At 40.3% G+C, this 15,797-nt stretch overlaps 1 protein-coding gene across 7 annotated transcripts in view; it reads right to left on the bottom strand.

Moving 5' to 3' along the window:
• The window catches only part of cadps2 (Ca++-dependent secretion activator 2), a 280,333-nt gene that overhangs the window by 119,199 nt on the left and 145,337 nt on the right, over window positions 1-15,797 (bottom strand). For all 7 annotated transcript variants that reach the window (XM_030730944.1, XM_030730939.1, XM_030730942.1 and 4 more), the window contains one exon: window positions 8,287-8,388. In XM_030730944.1, the coding sequence (XP_030586804.1) occupies window positions 8,287-8,388 (102 nt within the window). The remainder of the gene's footprint in view (window positions 1-8,286; window positions 8,389-15,797) is intronic.

The raw sequence follows: 15,797 nt of genomic DNA, 5'->3' as shown, positions 1-15,797 counted from the left end.
GCGCATTATCTTAGCTGTTCCCAGGACTGTACTCTTCTGGACAGAGATCTCGGATGTCGTCCATGGAATCTGCTGGAGCCATTCTCTCAGTTTGGGGGTCACTGCCCCAAGTGTTCTAATTGTCACGGGGGCCAGTGTTACCTTCACCTTCCAGATCCTTTCCGGTTCCACTTTGAGACCTTGGTATTTGTCAGCCTTAGCATGTTCCTTCTCCTTGATGTTGCCATCACTTGATATTGCAACATCTATCACTACGGCCTTCTTCCTTTGTTCGTCCACTCCCACGATGTCCAGTTGGTTAGCCATCACAAGCTTATCCAATTTTGACCTCGGGACTTTCAGGTCATACTCGGCACAGATGTTCCTGTATACTATGTCAGCCACTTGGCTATGGTGTTCCATGTATGCCCTTCCTGCTAGCATGTTACACGCTGCTGTTATGTGCTGGATTGTGTCAGAGCATCTCTGCACAGCCTGCACCTGGAGTCTTGCCTTGTGTAGTAGACCCCAGCCTCTATCAATCTTGTGCTCAGTGCTTGTTCCTGTGCTGCCATGATTAGTGCCTCTGTGCTGTCTGTCAGTCCAGCTTTGTCCAGGCATTGGTAGGATTTTTCTATATCAGCCACTTCTTTGATCTGATAGTGGTACATGCCGTGCAGAGGACTGTTCTTCCATGATGGTTCATGTTCTTTCGCCTCTTCTTTCTCAGGCTTCTGCTGCCTGAGCACATTTTCCTTTGTGGCCATCTTTCTGGTGTATTCATGGATCTTTGTTGTTTCATCTAGGGTAGTGGTTCTGACAGTCACTAGTAGTCCTTGGCCTCCTTCCTTCCGTTTACCATACAGTCTTAGGGTGCTGGATTTGGGGTGAAACCTTCCATGCATGGTAAGGAGATGTAATAGCAGTAAGCTATTATTTTGCCCCACATTACTGCCTATTCTGTTTCCTAAAGGTCATTATTTTCTAAATACATTGCCCATTCCTTTTTGAAATAATTAATGAAATCTTGTTCTTTAAGTAATGATGTATTAAATTTCCAATTTCACAACACCTAATTGGTGTTGTGACTCTTTTCTTTTTTTTCTTTTTTTTTTAAAGCCTGTCACGTCTGGCAGTTTTCGCAATCGGAATGATGAACTGAATATCTGAATAAGGAAAGGGATAGAAAACAGGGATTTAAAAAAAAAAAAGATCTGAGTAGAGCCAGAGTCAATGAGCACCCCCCCCACACACACCCCACAGGCCGGCACCCCCAGCACGAGCCGAGCATGCGGCCCCCGAGGCCCCAAGCGCCCAAGAACAGCCCGACACCTGGCAGAGCCCCCCCCAATGCCAAGGAGGCCCAAACCACCCCCCGGCCAGGTGACTCTTTTCTCTGTAAAAGAGATAGACACCTTTAAAACCCAGTAATAGGATGAATCTGAGTGTCTGTGATATCCATCATAATGGAGCTGGTAACTAAAAAGTAGTCTAAGTGAGAGTGTGAGTGGTGTACTGGTGAAAAGTATGTGGGATGATATGAACCCCAAAGACCAAAATCCTTCATGTATTGTTTAAGAATGTCTGCAGACTGCAAGATCCTTTGAAGCACTGCTGTAGTGAGCCTGTCAATATCTGGATTAAATACCAGGTTGAAGTGAAGTATCAGCGTGATCAGACAATGAAGTGAAGAAAGCATGAAAAAAGGAGGGGTAATCAACATTTGGTCCATATATACTAGCAATACATAAATCCATATTTTGAATAGATAAGTTTATAAATCTGCCTTCTATTGTAGTGTTGCTAATGTTGAAGTTTATCTTTCTGTTAATAAATATGGCGACATCCTTTTGTTTGGAGTTTTAGCAGGCTGAGTATGTGTGAGGGAACTGTGGAGAGGTATGTGTACAGATGTTTTGGACATATGTGTCTCCTGTAGAAAGACAACATCTGCCTTTAAGTAATTTAACTGATTAACAGTTCTTAACCTACTTTCCCTGGAACCAACTCCATGTACATTCCATGACGCAAACCTCAGTGTGGCCATGTTTAAATTCAGTTCAACTGAATTTTATTTATATAGCGCCAAATCACAACAAAAAGTCGCCTCAAGGTGCTTTACATTGTAAAGACCCTACAATAATTACAGAGAAAACCCAACAGTCAAAATGAGCCCCCATGAGCAAGCACTTGGCAACAGTGCTTTCTTCCTTTTAACAGGAAGGAACCTCCAGCAGAACCAGGCTCATGGAGGGGCAGTCATCTCCCACGACCAGTTGGGGCTGAGGGAAGAGAGACAGGACAAAAGACATGCTGTGGATGAGTGTCAGAGATTAATAATAATTAATGATTAAAAGCAGAGTGGTGTATAAACAGAGTAAAAAGAGGTGAATGAAAAGAAACAGTGCTTAATGGGAACCCTCCGGCAGGCTAGGCCTATTGCAGCATAACTAAAAGATGGTTCAGGGTCACCTGTTTTACAACCACTCTAAAGAATTTTTGAGAGCTGACCAGTTTAAACTAACTGGTGAACTGTTGGATGTACACGAAAGAAGCTTGTGTCTGAGTGTGCGTGCGTGTGTGTGCACTTAAGCGCACACTGCATAACCGTGCATGTGTGTACGCATGTGTTCGGCATGACTGCGTGTACGTCTGCGCTAGTGTGGAAAATCTCAGCACTGAACGTGAAGTAAACACATTGTTTAGCAGAGAAAGAGAAGAGAAAGGGTATGAAAAGTGACAAAAGAGAAATAAACTGTGCAAACACCAAAGAGCCAAAGTGTCTTTGGTGTTTTCCAAAATGTCAGCCATGTGGAGAGGCCATGTCTGGGGAGTCTTCAGGGCGGCTTCTCTTGGTGGACGCTGTTGCCAGAGGGAGTAGCTGTCTTGTCTGGTTTACCCAAGCCAACTCGCTCAAAACACTCAACAATATAATTCTGCAAGCTGTCCAGGTCTTTGTCACTGTATGCATAAACAGGGTCTCTTCCTTCTAGACCCCGTTGATAGATCAGTGTTGCACTGTGAAATGGTCCATCACCACTTCTGTTAACTCACCTGCAATTATGTTGGGTTGATGGTTTGCTCTTTTTTTTTGTTTGTTTGTTTTTACATGACAAGATACAGTTTTATCTGACAGTTTTCTTTATTTTGCAAACCTTCCCTTATTTGTCAGTTTTTAGTGATATTTCATATAGTATATCTATATCTTTTAACCTGTTTCCCTGCTCTGTAGGACACAGTTAACTTCAGTTTTTGATCCTGTAAAGTAAATTGTGGGAGTCCATGGCTGGTAATTGTTACCACAAGGTCAGTCTTGAAAGAGCTACTGAATTAATAAAGTCAGACGGAGACTGTTCTATGTTTGCAAGTACAGATAAATGTGACAAAAATACAGATAAATAAGCTTAATCGTGGTCAGAAATAACCATCGTTATCGTTTAAAGACCGTACAATACAATCCCTCAGCTCTAAACACAGTTGGTCAGTAGATACTTGTAATATGGACATATCTTTGTCTGTTGTACCCACTTTGAAATGAATGTGTGGGAGCAGCAATATTTATCCATTATCATCTCAAAATGAGAGAAAACAGAAGTTATGAATTTTGCTTTGTTTTTTAAATTAAAGTATGACGACATTACAGAATGCATTTGTAGTTTATTTCCTGTTTTTAACATTTTGTTTTACTGAAAGAATGCTGGATTTTAGGAAGACATGCTGAAGACTGGAGTAGTGATAGGATAGACATTTTACACACATTAACAGCAAAGTTTAAGGCAAGTTTTGTGTTGAAGAGAGATGTAAGCAGGAAAACCTGCAAATGCAATTTTTGCCAAAACTTGCCTAAACTGCATTATCTGACAGCATGGGATGGTACAGATTAGAGCACAGTAATAATCATGTCCTGACACTTTTATCTATCTCTGTAGAAATATAATTGGAAAAAGAAATGTGATTTGGTAATCTGCCTGGGGATCAAAGAGTAATCATCATTACAGGCTCTGATTAAAATTTATAGACCTAAATGAATCTTTAGTGGCTGAGCTCAGTTTTAATCCAAACAAAACTGTGGAAATCCAGCTCTTGTCTGGGTGACATTTGCATAATCCCAGCCTTGTCCAGGTCATTGTTTATCAGCATTAGCCTCTTGTTGAGGTGAGTTAGTAATGACTCCTGCTGATCAACCCCCTCCTCCCAGCCCCTACTCTGTTCCCTGGAGCCAGATGGAGGGCCCTCTCAGGCATGAAGGGTTTAAAGAGCTGGGCTTCAGTACAGTTAATGGCACAGGTCCATTCAGATGAGTGCTGCTCAAGGTCTTGGGGCTGTCGCTTTCACACCATCCTCACAATGTCCTCACACAGCGCCAGCAACACTGAATGGATTCAGGGAGGTCTCATCAGCTGCCATCAATGCATGTCTTGCACCTGTTGTGTGCTACTGATGGGGCTACAAAATACACCGACTGCTTCATTTCATTTATGAGAATGAAGATAACATGTCTGTAGTTTTACATGTTTTAGGTTGGTTTTTTGTTTGTTTGTTTTTTTGCAATTCCAGTTTTAAATAACAGAACATACTAACATTTTTAAAGCTTACAGTGTATATATTTTACTGTTCTCTGTTGCTACTGTTTCCAATTTCTATATGTGCAATATTAAAAAAAAAAAAAAAAAAAAGCTGCTGGAGTCAAGGTTATTTTATAAAGTAGTCCAGTGCAGAAAAACTAATTGCACTGTAACTTGCATTGACAAACATGAGAGAAAATGATGACAAACCTGCATAAAGTGTATAAGGTACCAAAGTTTCAAAATGAACTTATTACAGGAAGTGACTGTTACATGTCAAAACTAAATTATTACCAGGATACTGAAATACAATTCTTCTATCCAGTTTCTGGTGTATTATATACAGTGCTGTAAAAAAAAAATTTTTAAAAAGTGTTTGCCCCCTTACTGCTTTATTTTTCTGTTTGTTTTAGTGTGTGTATTTCATGCTTACATATTTCAGACATTCAAAATCATTTTAATGTTAGATAAACCAAGTAACTGAAAAATGCTAATTAATCATGGTTAGCTCCTGTTTAATTTATGAATTATGACTAACCACATTTCTTGGAAAGCTGAATTCAGTTTCACTACCTATACCCAGGCCTGTGTAATGCCACATCTAAATCAAGAAATCACTTAAAATAGAACCTTTTCGAAAAATGAAGTAGGCTTAAAGATCTCACGAAGCAACACATCATGCCACAATCTAAAGAAACTCAAGAACAGATGAAAAACAATGTTACTGATCTCTATCAGCCTGGAAAGGGTTACAGAGCCATTTCAAAGGGTTTGGGACTCCAGCAAACCATGATGAGAACCATTATGCACAAATTAAGAAAACTTGGTGAATCCTTTAGGAATGGCTGACCTAACAAAATTACTTCAAAAGCACATCAATTACTCATCCAAGAGGTCACAAAGGAACTACAGGCCTCACGAGCCTCAGTTAAAGGTCAACATTCAAGATTCAACAATAAGAAAGAGACTGTTATTGACTTCCACGGTAAAAAACCACTGCTGACCAAAAAGAACACAAAGGCTCATCTCACATTTGCCAAAATACATCTTGCCAATCCCTAAGACTTTTAGGAAAATATTCTGTGGAGTGATGAGATAAAAGCTGAAAGTTTAAGAAGGTGTGTGTTCTGTTACATCAGGTATATAAGTCAAACAGCGTGGTGGTAGTGTGATTGTCTGGGGCTGTTTTGCTGCTTCTCGTCATGGATAACTTGTTGCAATTGAGAGAACCATAAATTCTGCTCTCTAACTGAAAATTTTGAAAAATGCCCAACCACCATCTGGTGCCTTGAAGCTCAAATGCACTTAGGCTATGCAGCAGGACAATAATCCAAAACACACAGCATCTCCATCTTAGAATGGCTCAAACAAAAACATAAAACAAAATGAAGGTTTTAGAATGGCCTAGTCAAAGTCCAGACTTAAATCTGATTGAGATACTTTGGCATGAACGTAAACAGGATGTTCATGCTCAAAAACTCACCCATGTGGCTGAATTAAAACAATTCTGCAAAGAAAAGTGGGCCAAAATTCCTCCACAACGATGAAAGGCTCATTGCTCATTATCGCAAATAGTTGACTGCAGGGGCACCTGACTTTTTTTTTTTTAAACTAGTTTTGGATTTGGCTTGGGTCAGTGTCACTACTGGTAGCATGAGGTGAAAGCTGGAAGTTGCATAGGTAGTTCAACTCCTCCAGGATGGCCTATCAATATGTACCATTGCCAGAAGGTTTTGCTGTGGATCCCAGAACAGTCTCAAGAGCACAAAAGCCATTCCAGGAGACAGACAGTTACTCTAGGAGAACTGGACAGGGCTGTAGAAGGTCCTTAATCCATCAGCTGTACCGGTATCAGTTCCTTTGTGCAAGGAGGAACAGGACGAGCACTGTCAAAGCCCTGCAAAATTACCTCCAGGAGGCCACTGATGTGAATGTCTCTGACCAAACAATCAGAAACAGAGTTCATGAGGGTGGCCTGAGAGCTTGACATCTTCTACTGCTCATTGCCCGGCACGATGGAGACCGACTGGCATTTGCCATAGAATACCAGAATTGGCAGGTCCACCCCCGGAGCCCTGTGTTTTTCACAGATGAGAGCAGGTTCACCCTGAGTGCATGTGACAGACATGATAGGGTCTGGAGAAGCTGTGGAGAATGTTATGCTGCCTGTAATCTCGTTCAGCATGACCGGTTTGATGGTGGGTTAGTGATGGCCTAGGAAGGCATATCAATGGAGGGACACACAGACCTCTTCAGGCTAGGCCACAGCACCCAGGCTGCATTTAGGTATGAATCCTCTGACCTATTTTCAGACCCTACGCTGGTGCAGTGGGTCTTGGTTTCCTTATTGTGGGTACATGACAATGCTTGGCCTCGTGTGCAGAGAGTATATAGACAGTTGCCAGAGGATGAAGAAATTAATATTACTGAGTAGCCCCCATGCTGCCTGATCTTAATCCAATAGAACACCTATGGGACGTAATGTGTCGGTCCATCCGATGCTGCCAGATTGTGCCTCATACTGTCCATGAGCTCAGTGATGCCCTTGTCCAGATCTGAGAAAAGATCCCCCAGGACACCATCCACCGTCTCATTAGGAGCATGCCCGGATATTGTTAGGTATGCATACAAGTACGTGGGAGCCATACATATTACTAAGTATCATTGTGAGTTGCTGCAATGACATGTCTGCAAAATGGACTAGCCTGTTGCATAATTTTTTCACTTTTTTGGGGCGTCTTTGAATTCAGCCCTTTGTAGATTTATCATTTTAATTTCTACCAAACAATGTGGCATCATTTAATTTCTAACACAATTCCCAGTCCATATCAGTACATTTATCCAACATGATTTCTCTCTCTGATGAGTTTTCAAAGCGTTCCAATAATTTTTTGGAGCAGTGTACTTTTTCACAGCACTATAGTAACCCACCTTAGGTTAAAGTTTAACAAACAATAGTTTTGGCTCCTAAAAATTGAAAATATCTAACCATCCATTTTCTGCCACCTATTTGGGAGTCCCAGTCCTCCCTCCACATCCAGCTGTTCTGGGGGGTACACCAAGGTGTTCCTAAGGCAGCTGAGAAACATAATCTCTCCAGCTTGTCCAGCATTCCCCGTACAGTAGTAAATAATGAATGAAACCAATATGTGGCTGTAGCTCAGGAGGTAGAGCAGGTCACCTACTGATTGGAAGGTCAGTGGTTCGATTCCTGGCTACTCCAGGCTGCATGCCAATGTATCCTTGGGCAAGATACTTAACCCCAAGTTGCTCTCCGATGCAACCGTTGGAGTGTGAATGTGTGTGAATGTTAGATAATTGAAGCACTTAGCTTAGTTAATCATGGAAGTGCTTGTATGAATGGGTGTGCATGGGTAAATGTAAACATGCTATATAAGCGCTTTGAGTGCTCAGACTGAGTAGAAAAGTGCTATATAAGAACTAGTCCATTTACCATAATATTAAGTAATATTGAATTTCCCAGGTGAAATTTGCTGATCCATTTATACACCAGAATCTGCTCTTTACACTGATTTTGTTGCTCTTTATATGTGATTTAAAGTGTTTTTGTCAGGAAACCTTTTTAATAGTTTCAAATTCCGTGACTTTTACAGAATTTCCATGACCACATAAACCCTGACATTTTCCACAGAGAATTTTAAAAAATCTTCAGAAGAATATATATTTCTATTGGTTTTCACAGAAAAAAAAGTTTATAATTCCAGTATAAATGTGGGCATACCTAAAATGTGTGATCTGCTTTTCCAGTAGAGCCATAAGACGACTTCTGATTGTTTCAAACTGCTCTTTCTCCTCCATGGTGACTGTCCCTATCCCATCTGGCCTGATGAGAAAGAGAAAAGGAGCACAAGAGAGAAAAAAAAAAAGAGGCATCAGTTGACTCACCTTTACATAATGGTGACAAATCACTGTCTGTAGACAGCAGCTTGCATTTTTAGCATAACAACTGATGAATAATGGGTTCCAGATTTAATGTATAAAGCTACTTTCAGTGGTTGCCTCTGCATGTTGACAACCCCAAAGGGCATTTGTGTCTCCTGCTGGAATTTAACCAGTGACCTTTCACTTGCCAAGTGACTGCGCAAACCCCTACATTATGGAGTCGTGTAACAGTAAAAACAAAACAAACAAAAAAACCCCAAACAAATATACGATCATTTGTCCACTCACATCAACATGTTTCTACAAGTCTAAATCCATCATTGCAAAATCAAGCATGCCAGTGTGGCTCATTATCATTAATTTATTTATTAACTGTTGACTATCACTTTATCTTAGCATAAAAAGGCAGATAGCCCAGACAGCCCTAATAGCCTTCACCATTTGTCAGTTCTTTTGAGGGCTGTCTTTTTTTTTTGTTGTTGTTGTTTATCAATATAAAATATTCAGAAATATGTAAGACACAAGAAGTTAGAATCAGCATATGTTATGGAGGAATATAATAAAATCAACAAGAAAAATAAGCAATTCTGGAATAATGAATAATGTTCAAACAGCTGCTGTTTGCATAGTCAGCCATGGCAGTTACGTAAGTGAATGCATGCAAAACGTCCAAACTGTAAACAGCACTTGAAGACTGAAAACTAAGTTTCTTGCAGAAAAGAGTTTGCCTTCGACCATGTGGTTAGCATTGTGAAAGGGTTTATTTTTAATCTAAAGCATTATCTTTTCTTAAATAGAAATTAGTACTTTTGGTGGCTAACCCTAATAATAAGTGAACAATGTGGGATACTAAAAGAAGTCTCCTCAACTCAGTTCATCTTTATTTATATAACAGCTATTAGGAATACATGTATCCAATGTGCTTCAGAGACATGAGAAAAAAAAAAAAAAAGATGAGCCATAACTATAGTTTTGCAAAATCTTAGCAACACTAAGACAGTAAAATGTTAGCAAAGGTCCAAGATTTAAATATAAACACAATTAAAATTGAATGTGAATAAAATCCATACCTTAAATGTAAGCATGAGTGGAAAGAAATGTCTTGGGGTTTGTTTTAAAAAAGGAAACCATCCATTAATACTGGCCTGCAGGTGGAGATGGGAACCACGTTGCCTCAGGTGTAAATTTTCTTCCTAAAACTTAACTTCATCTTATTATGAATTTTACTTATTCTAAATACACCTTGTTAGCCAAAGGATAACAAGTGAAACTACATGGTCGTTAAGGGGACAAAATTACCATTTCCAACTGAAAATGAATAGGAAAAAAAATTGATTTATCTCCATTATCTTGTTTTCATAATCACTAGAAACTAAAATCATTACTGAAATTAAAATGTAATTTCAATTCAGCCCTCCCAACACCTCCACTGCCAAATGTGGCTTTTAGACATCCTTGTATTGCCTCACTACCCACACTAGGATTACAAAATGTGAGAACACTAAGTGTGGTTTCCGGACTGATTGCACTCAACCTTTTTTGTCTGTGCTGTTTTGGTACATACAATATACTGCCAAAACTATTAGCTTACTGATCCAAATCATTGAATTCAGCTGTTCCAATCATTTTCATGGCCACAGGTGTATAAAACTAAGCACCTAGACATGCATACTGCTTCTACAAAAAATTGTGAAAGAATGGGTCGCTCTCATGAGTTCAGTGAATTCCACTGTGTGATAGGATGCTACAGTACTTGTGCAACAAGTCCAGTCAGGATATTTTCTCACTACTAAATATTCCACAGTCTGCTGTTAGTGGTATTATAACAAAGTGGAAGAACTTAGGAATGACAGTAACTCATCTATGAAATGGTAGGCCACGTAAAATGACAATGTATGTCAGCGGATGCTGCGGTGCATAGTGCACAGAGTTTGTCAACTTTCTGCAGAGTCAATTGCTAGAGACCTACAAACTTCATGTGGCCTTCAGATTAGCTCAAGAAAAGTGTATAGAGAGCTTCATAGAATGGGTTTCCATGGTCAAGCAGGTGCTTCCAAGTCTTACACCACCAAGCGCAATACAAAGCATTGGATGCAATGTTGTAAAACATGCTGCCATTGGACTCTAAAGCAGTGGAAATGTGTTCTCTGGAGTGATGAATCATATTTCTCCATCTGGCAATCTGATGGATGAGACGGTAATTGTCTGACTGCATTGTGCCAAGCATGAAGTTTTGTGGAGAGGGTTTTGTGTGGGGTTGGTTTTCAGGAGCTGGACTTGGCCCTGAATTCCAGTGAAAGGAACTCTTAATGCTTCAGCATACCAAGACATTTTGGACAATTTCATGCTCCCAACTTTGTGGGAACAGTTTGGGGTTGGACCTTTTCTGTTCAAATATTCAAGGTTCTTTTATTGACATTGCATAGGTAAGCATACACAACAAGATTCGGGTGTGCTTCTCAAAACAGTTGCTCTTGCAGACCAAAAAAAAAAAAAAAGAAGAAGAAGATAAGTAAATAAATAGAATAAGTAATTCAGAAATTCAGTCAGAAATTCCCATAAACACACTCTTAAACCTTGTGGAAAGCCTTCCCAGAACAGCTGATGTGTTATCACTGCAGATAGGTAGGCGATATCATATTAAACCCCATGGATTAAGAAGGGGATACACAAGTTCATATGGGTGTGAAGGCAGATAAATGAATACTTTTGGGAATATAGTGTATGATGATGTGTTTAACAGAATATGATATAATATACAAAAAATATGAATTTAAATACAATCACAGATGAACCACTACACATGACATATCACACCTTCAGTGGCCATTACTTGAAGTAATCATTCTCTGCATGACTAGTCTGTTTGGTTTACACAAGTAGTGGCAATGTATTATGGAGAGACATCTCCACTATGGTCTTGTCTGTCCAAAGGACATCGTTCTAGAAATCTTGTGGTTTGTTCAGATACAACTTTGCAAACCTGAACTGTGCTGCCATGTTCTTATTAGAGAAAAAAGGCTTTCAACCCTTTCAAACAAACCCCATTTGTTCAGTGTTTTTCTAACAATGTCATGAAATAAATAATGACATAGTAAATGGTAAAAGGACTAGTTCTTATATAGTGCTTTTTCTACTTGAGCACACTCAAAGCACTTTATGTAATATGCCATGTGCTGCTGTTCCTCTGAGGTTTAAATAATTTTAGAACCTGGTTGAACCAGCTTAATTTTTTATGATGTCCTAATACAAAAAAACCTTAGAACTGAAAGAGACTTTACTTTCTTTTGCTATGACTGTATACCCTGTACATAAGATAGTTTGGCTTTCACATCTTCAGTTCAGATAAATACAGATCTTATTTGATACTGGAATATCATAAAACATAAACTCTGAAGACTGTCTTTGATACATGAATGACACATGAACACACAAATTCATTCTCAAATATCAAAACATTTTTGTAACAAAGAACTCTGTACCAGCTAACGTATTAAACATCAAGAAATGAAAGAAAAGCAAAGTGTGACACTATAGAAAAGCCTGCTTTCTCTTTTGGCTTCTTTTCCCACTCTGGCTTGTTTTCACCAAACAAACTGATCAAGCAGCCAAACTTCCATGATGACTCAAAGTTAACCAATTCAAATGGAGAGCTGCTCATGTCTCGTTTCCTCCTCAAAACTCATCTGGCTGGCAGCAAAGAAAAAAGTGCTTGTGAATGCTCATTAATGTTTTTAAAGCCTTCATTCCATTCTTGCCTCGTCTGAATAGTGCACTCTCTGGTTTATAAAAAAAAAAAAAAAAAAGGGAACGGGGGGGGGGGGGGGGGGGGGGGGGGGGGGGGGGGGGGGGGGGGGGGTGGGGGGGGGGGGGGGGGGGGGGGGGGGGGTGCAATCAGTACCCTGAGCAAGCAGCCTTGACTTTCTGGGCTTTCTCTGTGTGGGCTGAAAGAGAAAGCACCCTCTCAAAAACGGCACTCGCTGGGCGCCAGAGGAAGAAGCAAGGAGGTTGTCTGTTAATGAGTGTTTCTTATAAAAGCCTTCACTAGTTCAGCCCATGACTGCTGCACCTTGAGCACCAACAATTCTGCTGAGCTCCTCACAGTGTGTCCTGACTTTCCAAAGTTGAAAATAATAGCATGATGAGAAAGCAACAGTCTCTGAGAGAGAATCGAGGATACTAAATCACCAATGAGTAACTTCCTGTGAAACATACACAGAGATAATAATCAGTTTGCTTTGTTTTGCTTTACTGAGAAGATAAACCTATATACTGTGGAAATGACAGCAGTGAACATAATGACAGAAAAACATAAAGCACAAAACAGAACTATACTAACTGACATTTATTCTATGATGTTGACTTCTGATAATATTAAAAAATAAATAATCTGTAAAAGAAAAGAAAATTAAATATATGAGTATACAATAATATTTTATATATAATATGCAAAACTCCTTAGCATTAAAAGGAGTTAGATTAATACACGTCAGTAATAATTTAAAAGGGTTCAAATTAAACAAATCTAATAAAATAAAACATAGTAAATTATATCATTTAAATGCATATAACAATATGTTTTAAATAAAAAAAAAATTAAATCAAATTAAGTGTTATTTAAAGCTTGTGGAAGGTGGAGATTGTAGAGCTGGTGGTGGATGACAATAGGACGCAGGTCGTGTATTGTGCAAGAACATCAGCACAGCTCTTCAGCTCCACTCAACTAAATTCAATCAGTAATGAGAGGCAGCTTTCTTTGCACAACAGCACTTGTTAGCACAACTTGTAAACCCTGTTGTTCCCCAAATCTGTCAATTCATTACCACCACCCCCACCACCACAGTCCTCACAACCCTATTTAACAAGCACCAGTTAATCCTAAGGGAAAAGAAAGCAGAGCCATTGTGAGGGGTGTGTGTGTTCACTCATGTAAAAATTTGCTTTCATGCTTAAGAAGCCAGGGGTCTCATTGCACAAATGAAGATGTGAGGACTGTGATGGGAGCAAGATGCACGATGGAGGGACTGTTTGAGGCCCCGAGCCCCCACAGTCAATGCCAGCTGTCCTGTAATCCAAGTTGTTCATCTTGCTCAATCGGTCTGCATCCAAGAGTAAGATGGCAGAAAGTAAACATGACTGATGAGTTTTACAACTAATTTTTTTTTAAATAACAAAGTAGATTTCAAGTGAAAAGGGTGTAGGTCAAGGAGAAAAAATTTTAGTTGCTGCTTTTAAAATATTTGATATCTATTATGGTGCAGTAAAATCTCTGTATGTGTCTCTGTATGCAAACTCCTCTAGACCATCAGCAGGTGAGCAACCAAACTTGGCAGAAAGATACCGTACATCTTAGGGTCCTGAAGGTTCTTATCTATATCAGATATTATGTTATCATTATGCTGCCTCAAAACCACCTAGCAACAGGCAAAAATACCTCAGTTTTTAAGATTTATGTAACTATAACACCTTATAAAAGCATCATATAATCTTTATTTCATAACAATAACATCTAATTTACTTACTAATTTACAAAAGCTGAATTATGAATGACATATTATGACACTGTCTCATTACCTGGCAACCACCTACCAATGGGCTAAAATGACACATTTTTAGCATATAAACAATATCTACCACCAACATATGAGATTAAAAATGAACAGATTTTTAAATCCCCACTCGCCCTGTGGATTGTCTTTTGTCCTCCTCCAAACTTGAGTACGCAACTAGAGGCCTGGGAGCTTGAGGATCCTGCACAGTATCTCAGCTGTTTATACAACAGCACTCTTATGGACAGAGATCTTGGATGTTGTTGGAATGGAATCTGATGGAACCACTCTCCCAGTTTGGCCTTCACCTTCCACATCCTCTCTAGCTCCTCTCTCAGCCCTTGTATTTATTGAACTTCTCATGTTCCTTCATGATGTTATTGTCACTTGATATTGCTACGTCTATTACTATGGCCTCTTCCTCTGCTTGTCCACCACTACGATGTTGGTTAGCCATTACCAGTTTGTCTGTCTCTATTTGGAAGTCCCACAGGATCTTACCTTGGTCATTCTCAGCCACCCTTGGGGGTATATTCCAGTTTGACCTCAGCACTTCCAGCCATATATGGCATAGATGTTCTTGTACTATGCCAGCCACTTGGTTTGGCATCCCATGTATGGCTGCTAGCATCCTGCATCTTGTTGTTATGTGCTGGACTGTCTCAGGGACATCTCTGCTCAACCTGCTAACTAACAGCTCTGTTGGACACCTTGGTGTTGGCTCTCACTGCGGTATTGTATCACTTCCTGTTCCTGTTTCGGAGCACAGTGTTTTGCTGTCTGTTAGCTGTTATATCTGTATAACTCGATTTATCTGGATAATAACATATTTTAGTGTAATCTTCACCTACTTTAAATAGCATACTCTTTGCTGAATCACCTGTATTCACATTACTCACTTTATTTGTTTTTAGAAATTCGCTAGCTTAGCTCAGCTAGTAGCTTAGCCCTTAGCCGACTCACTACCAGCATGGCTTCTTCTCCTGTCTCTCCTGCACTTTCCTGCTCTGGGTGTCACATGTGTAGTTACTCCTCGGCCTCCTTTAGCAGTAATGGTACTTGTAATAAATGTAGTCTGTTTGTAGCTCTGGAGGCCAGGCTTTCTGAACTGGAGACTCGGCTCCGCACCCTGGAAAATCCTACATCTAGCCAGGCCCCTGTAGCGGGTGCGGACCATGGTAGCTTAGCCGCCGTTAGCTCCCCCCCAGCAGATCCCGAGCAGCAGGGAAAACAGCCCGGCTGGGTGACGGTGAGGAGGAAGCGTAATCCTAAGCAGAAGCCCCGGGTACACCACCAACCTGTTCACGTCTCTAACCGTTTTTCTCCACTCGGCGACACACCCGTCGAAGAACAAACTCTGGTTATTGGTGACTCTGTTTTGAGAAACGTGAAGCTAGAGACACCGGCGACCATAGTCAAATGTCTTCCAGGGGCCAGAGCAGGCGACATTCATGGAAATTTGAAACTGCTGGCTAAGGCTAATCGTAGATTTGGTAAGATCGTTATTCACGTCGGCAGTAATGACACCCGGTTACGCCAATCGGAGGTCACTAAAATTAATATTGACTCGGTGTGTAACTTTGCAAAAACGATGTCGGACTCTGTAGTTTTCTCTGGGCCCCTCCCCAATCAGACCAGGAGCGACATGTTTAGCCGCATGTTCTCCTTGAATCGCTGGCTGTCTGAGTGGTGTCCAAAAAATGACGTGGGCTTCATGAATAATTGGCAAAGTTTCTGGGGAAAACCTGGTCTTGTTAGGAGAGACGGCATCCATCCCACTTTGGATGGAGCAGCTCTCATT

Source organism: Archocentrus centrarchus, chromosome 6, assembly GCF_007364275.1.
Source record: "Archocentrus centrarchus isolate MPI-CPG fArcCen1 chromosome 6, fArcCen1, whole genome shotgun sequence".
NCBI classification, from domain to species: domain Eukaryota; kingdom Metazoa; phylum Chordata; class Actinopteri; order Cichliformes; family Cichlidae; genus Archocentrus; species Archocentrus centrarchus.
This window is presented reverse-complemented; position numbering and strand designations above follow the sequence as displayed.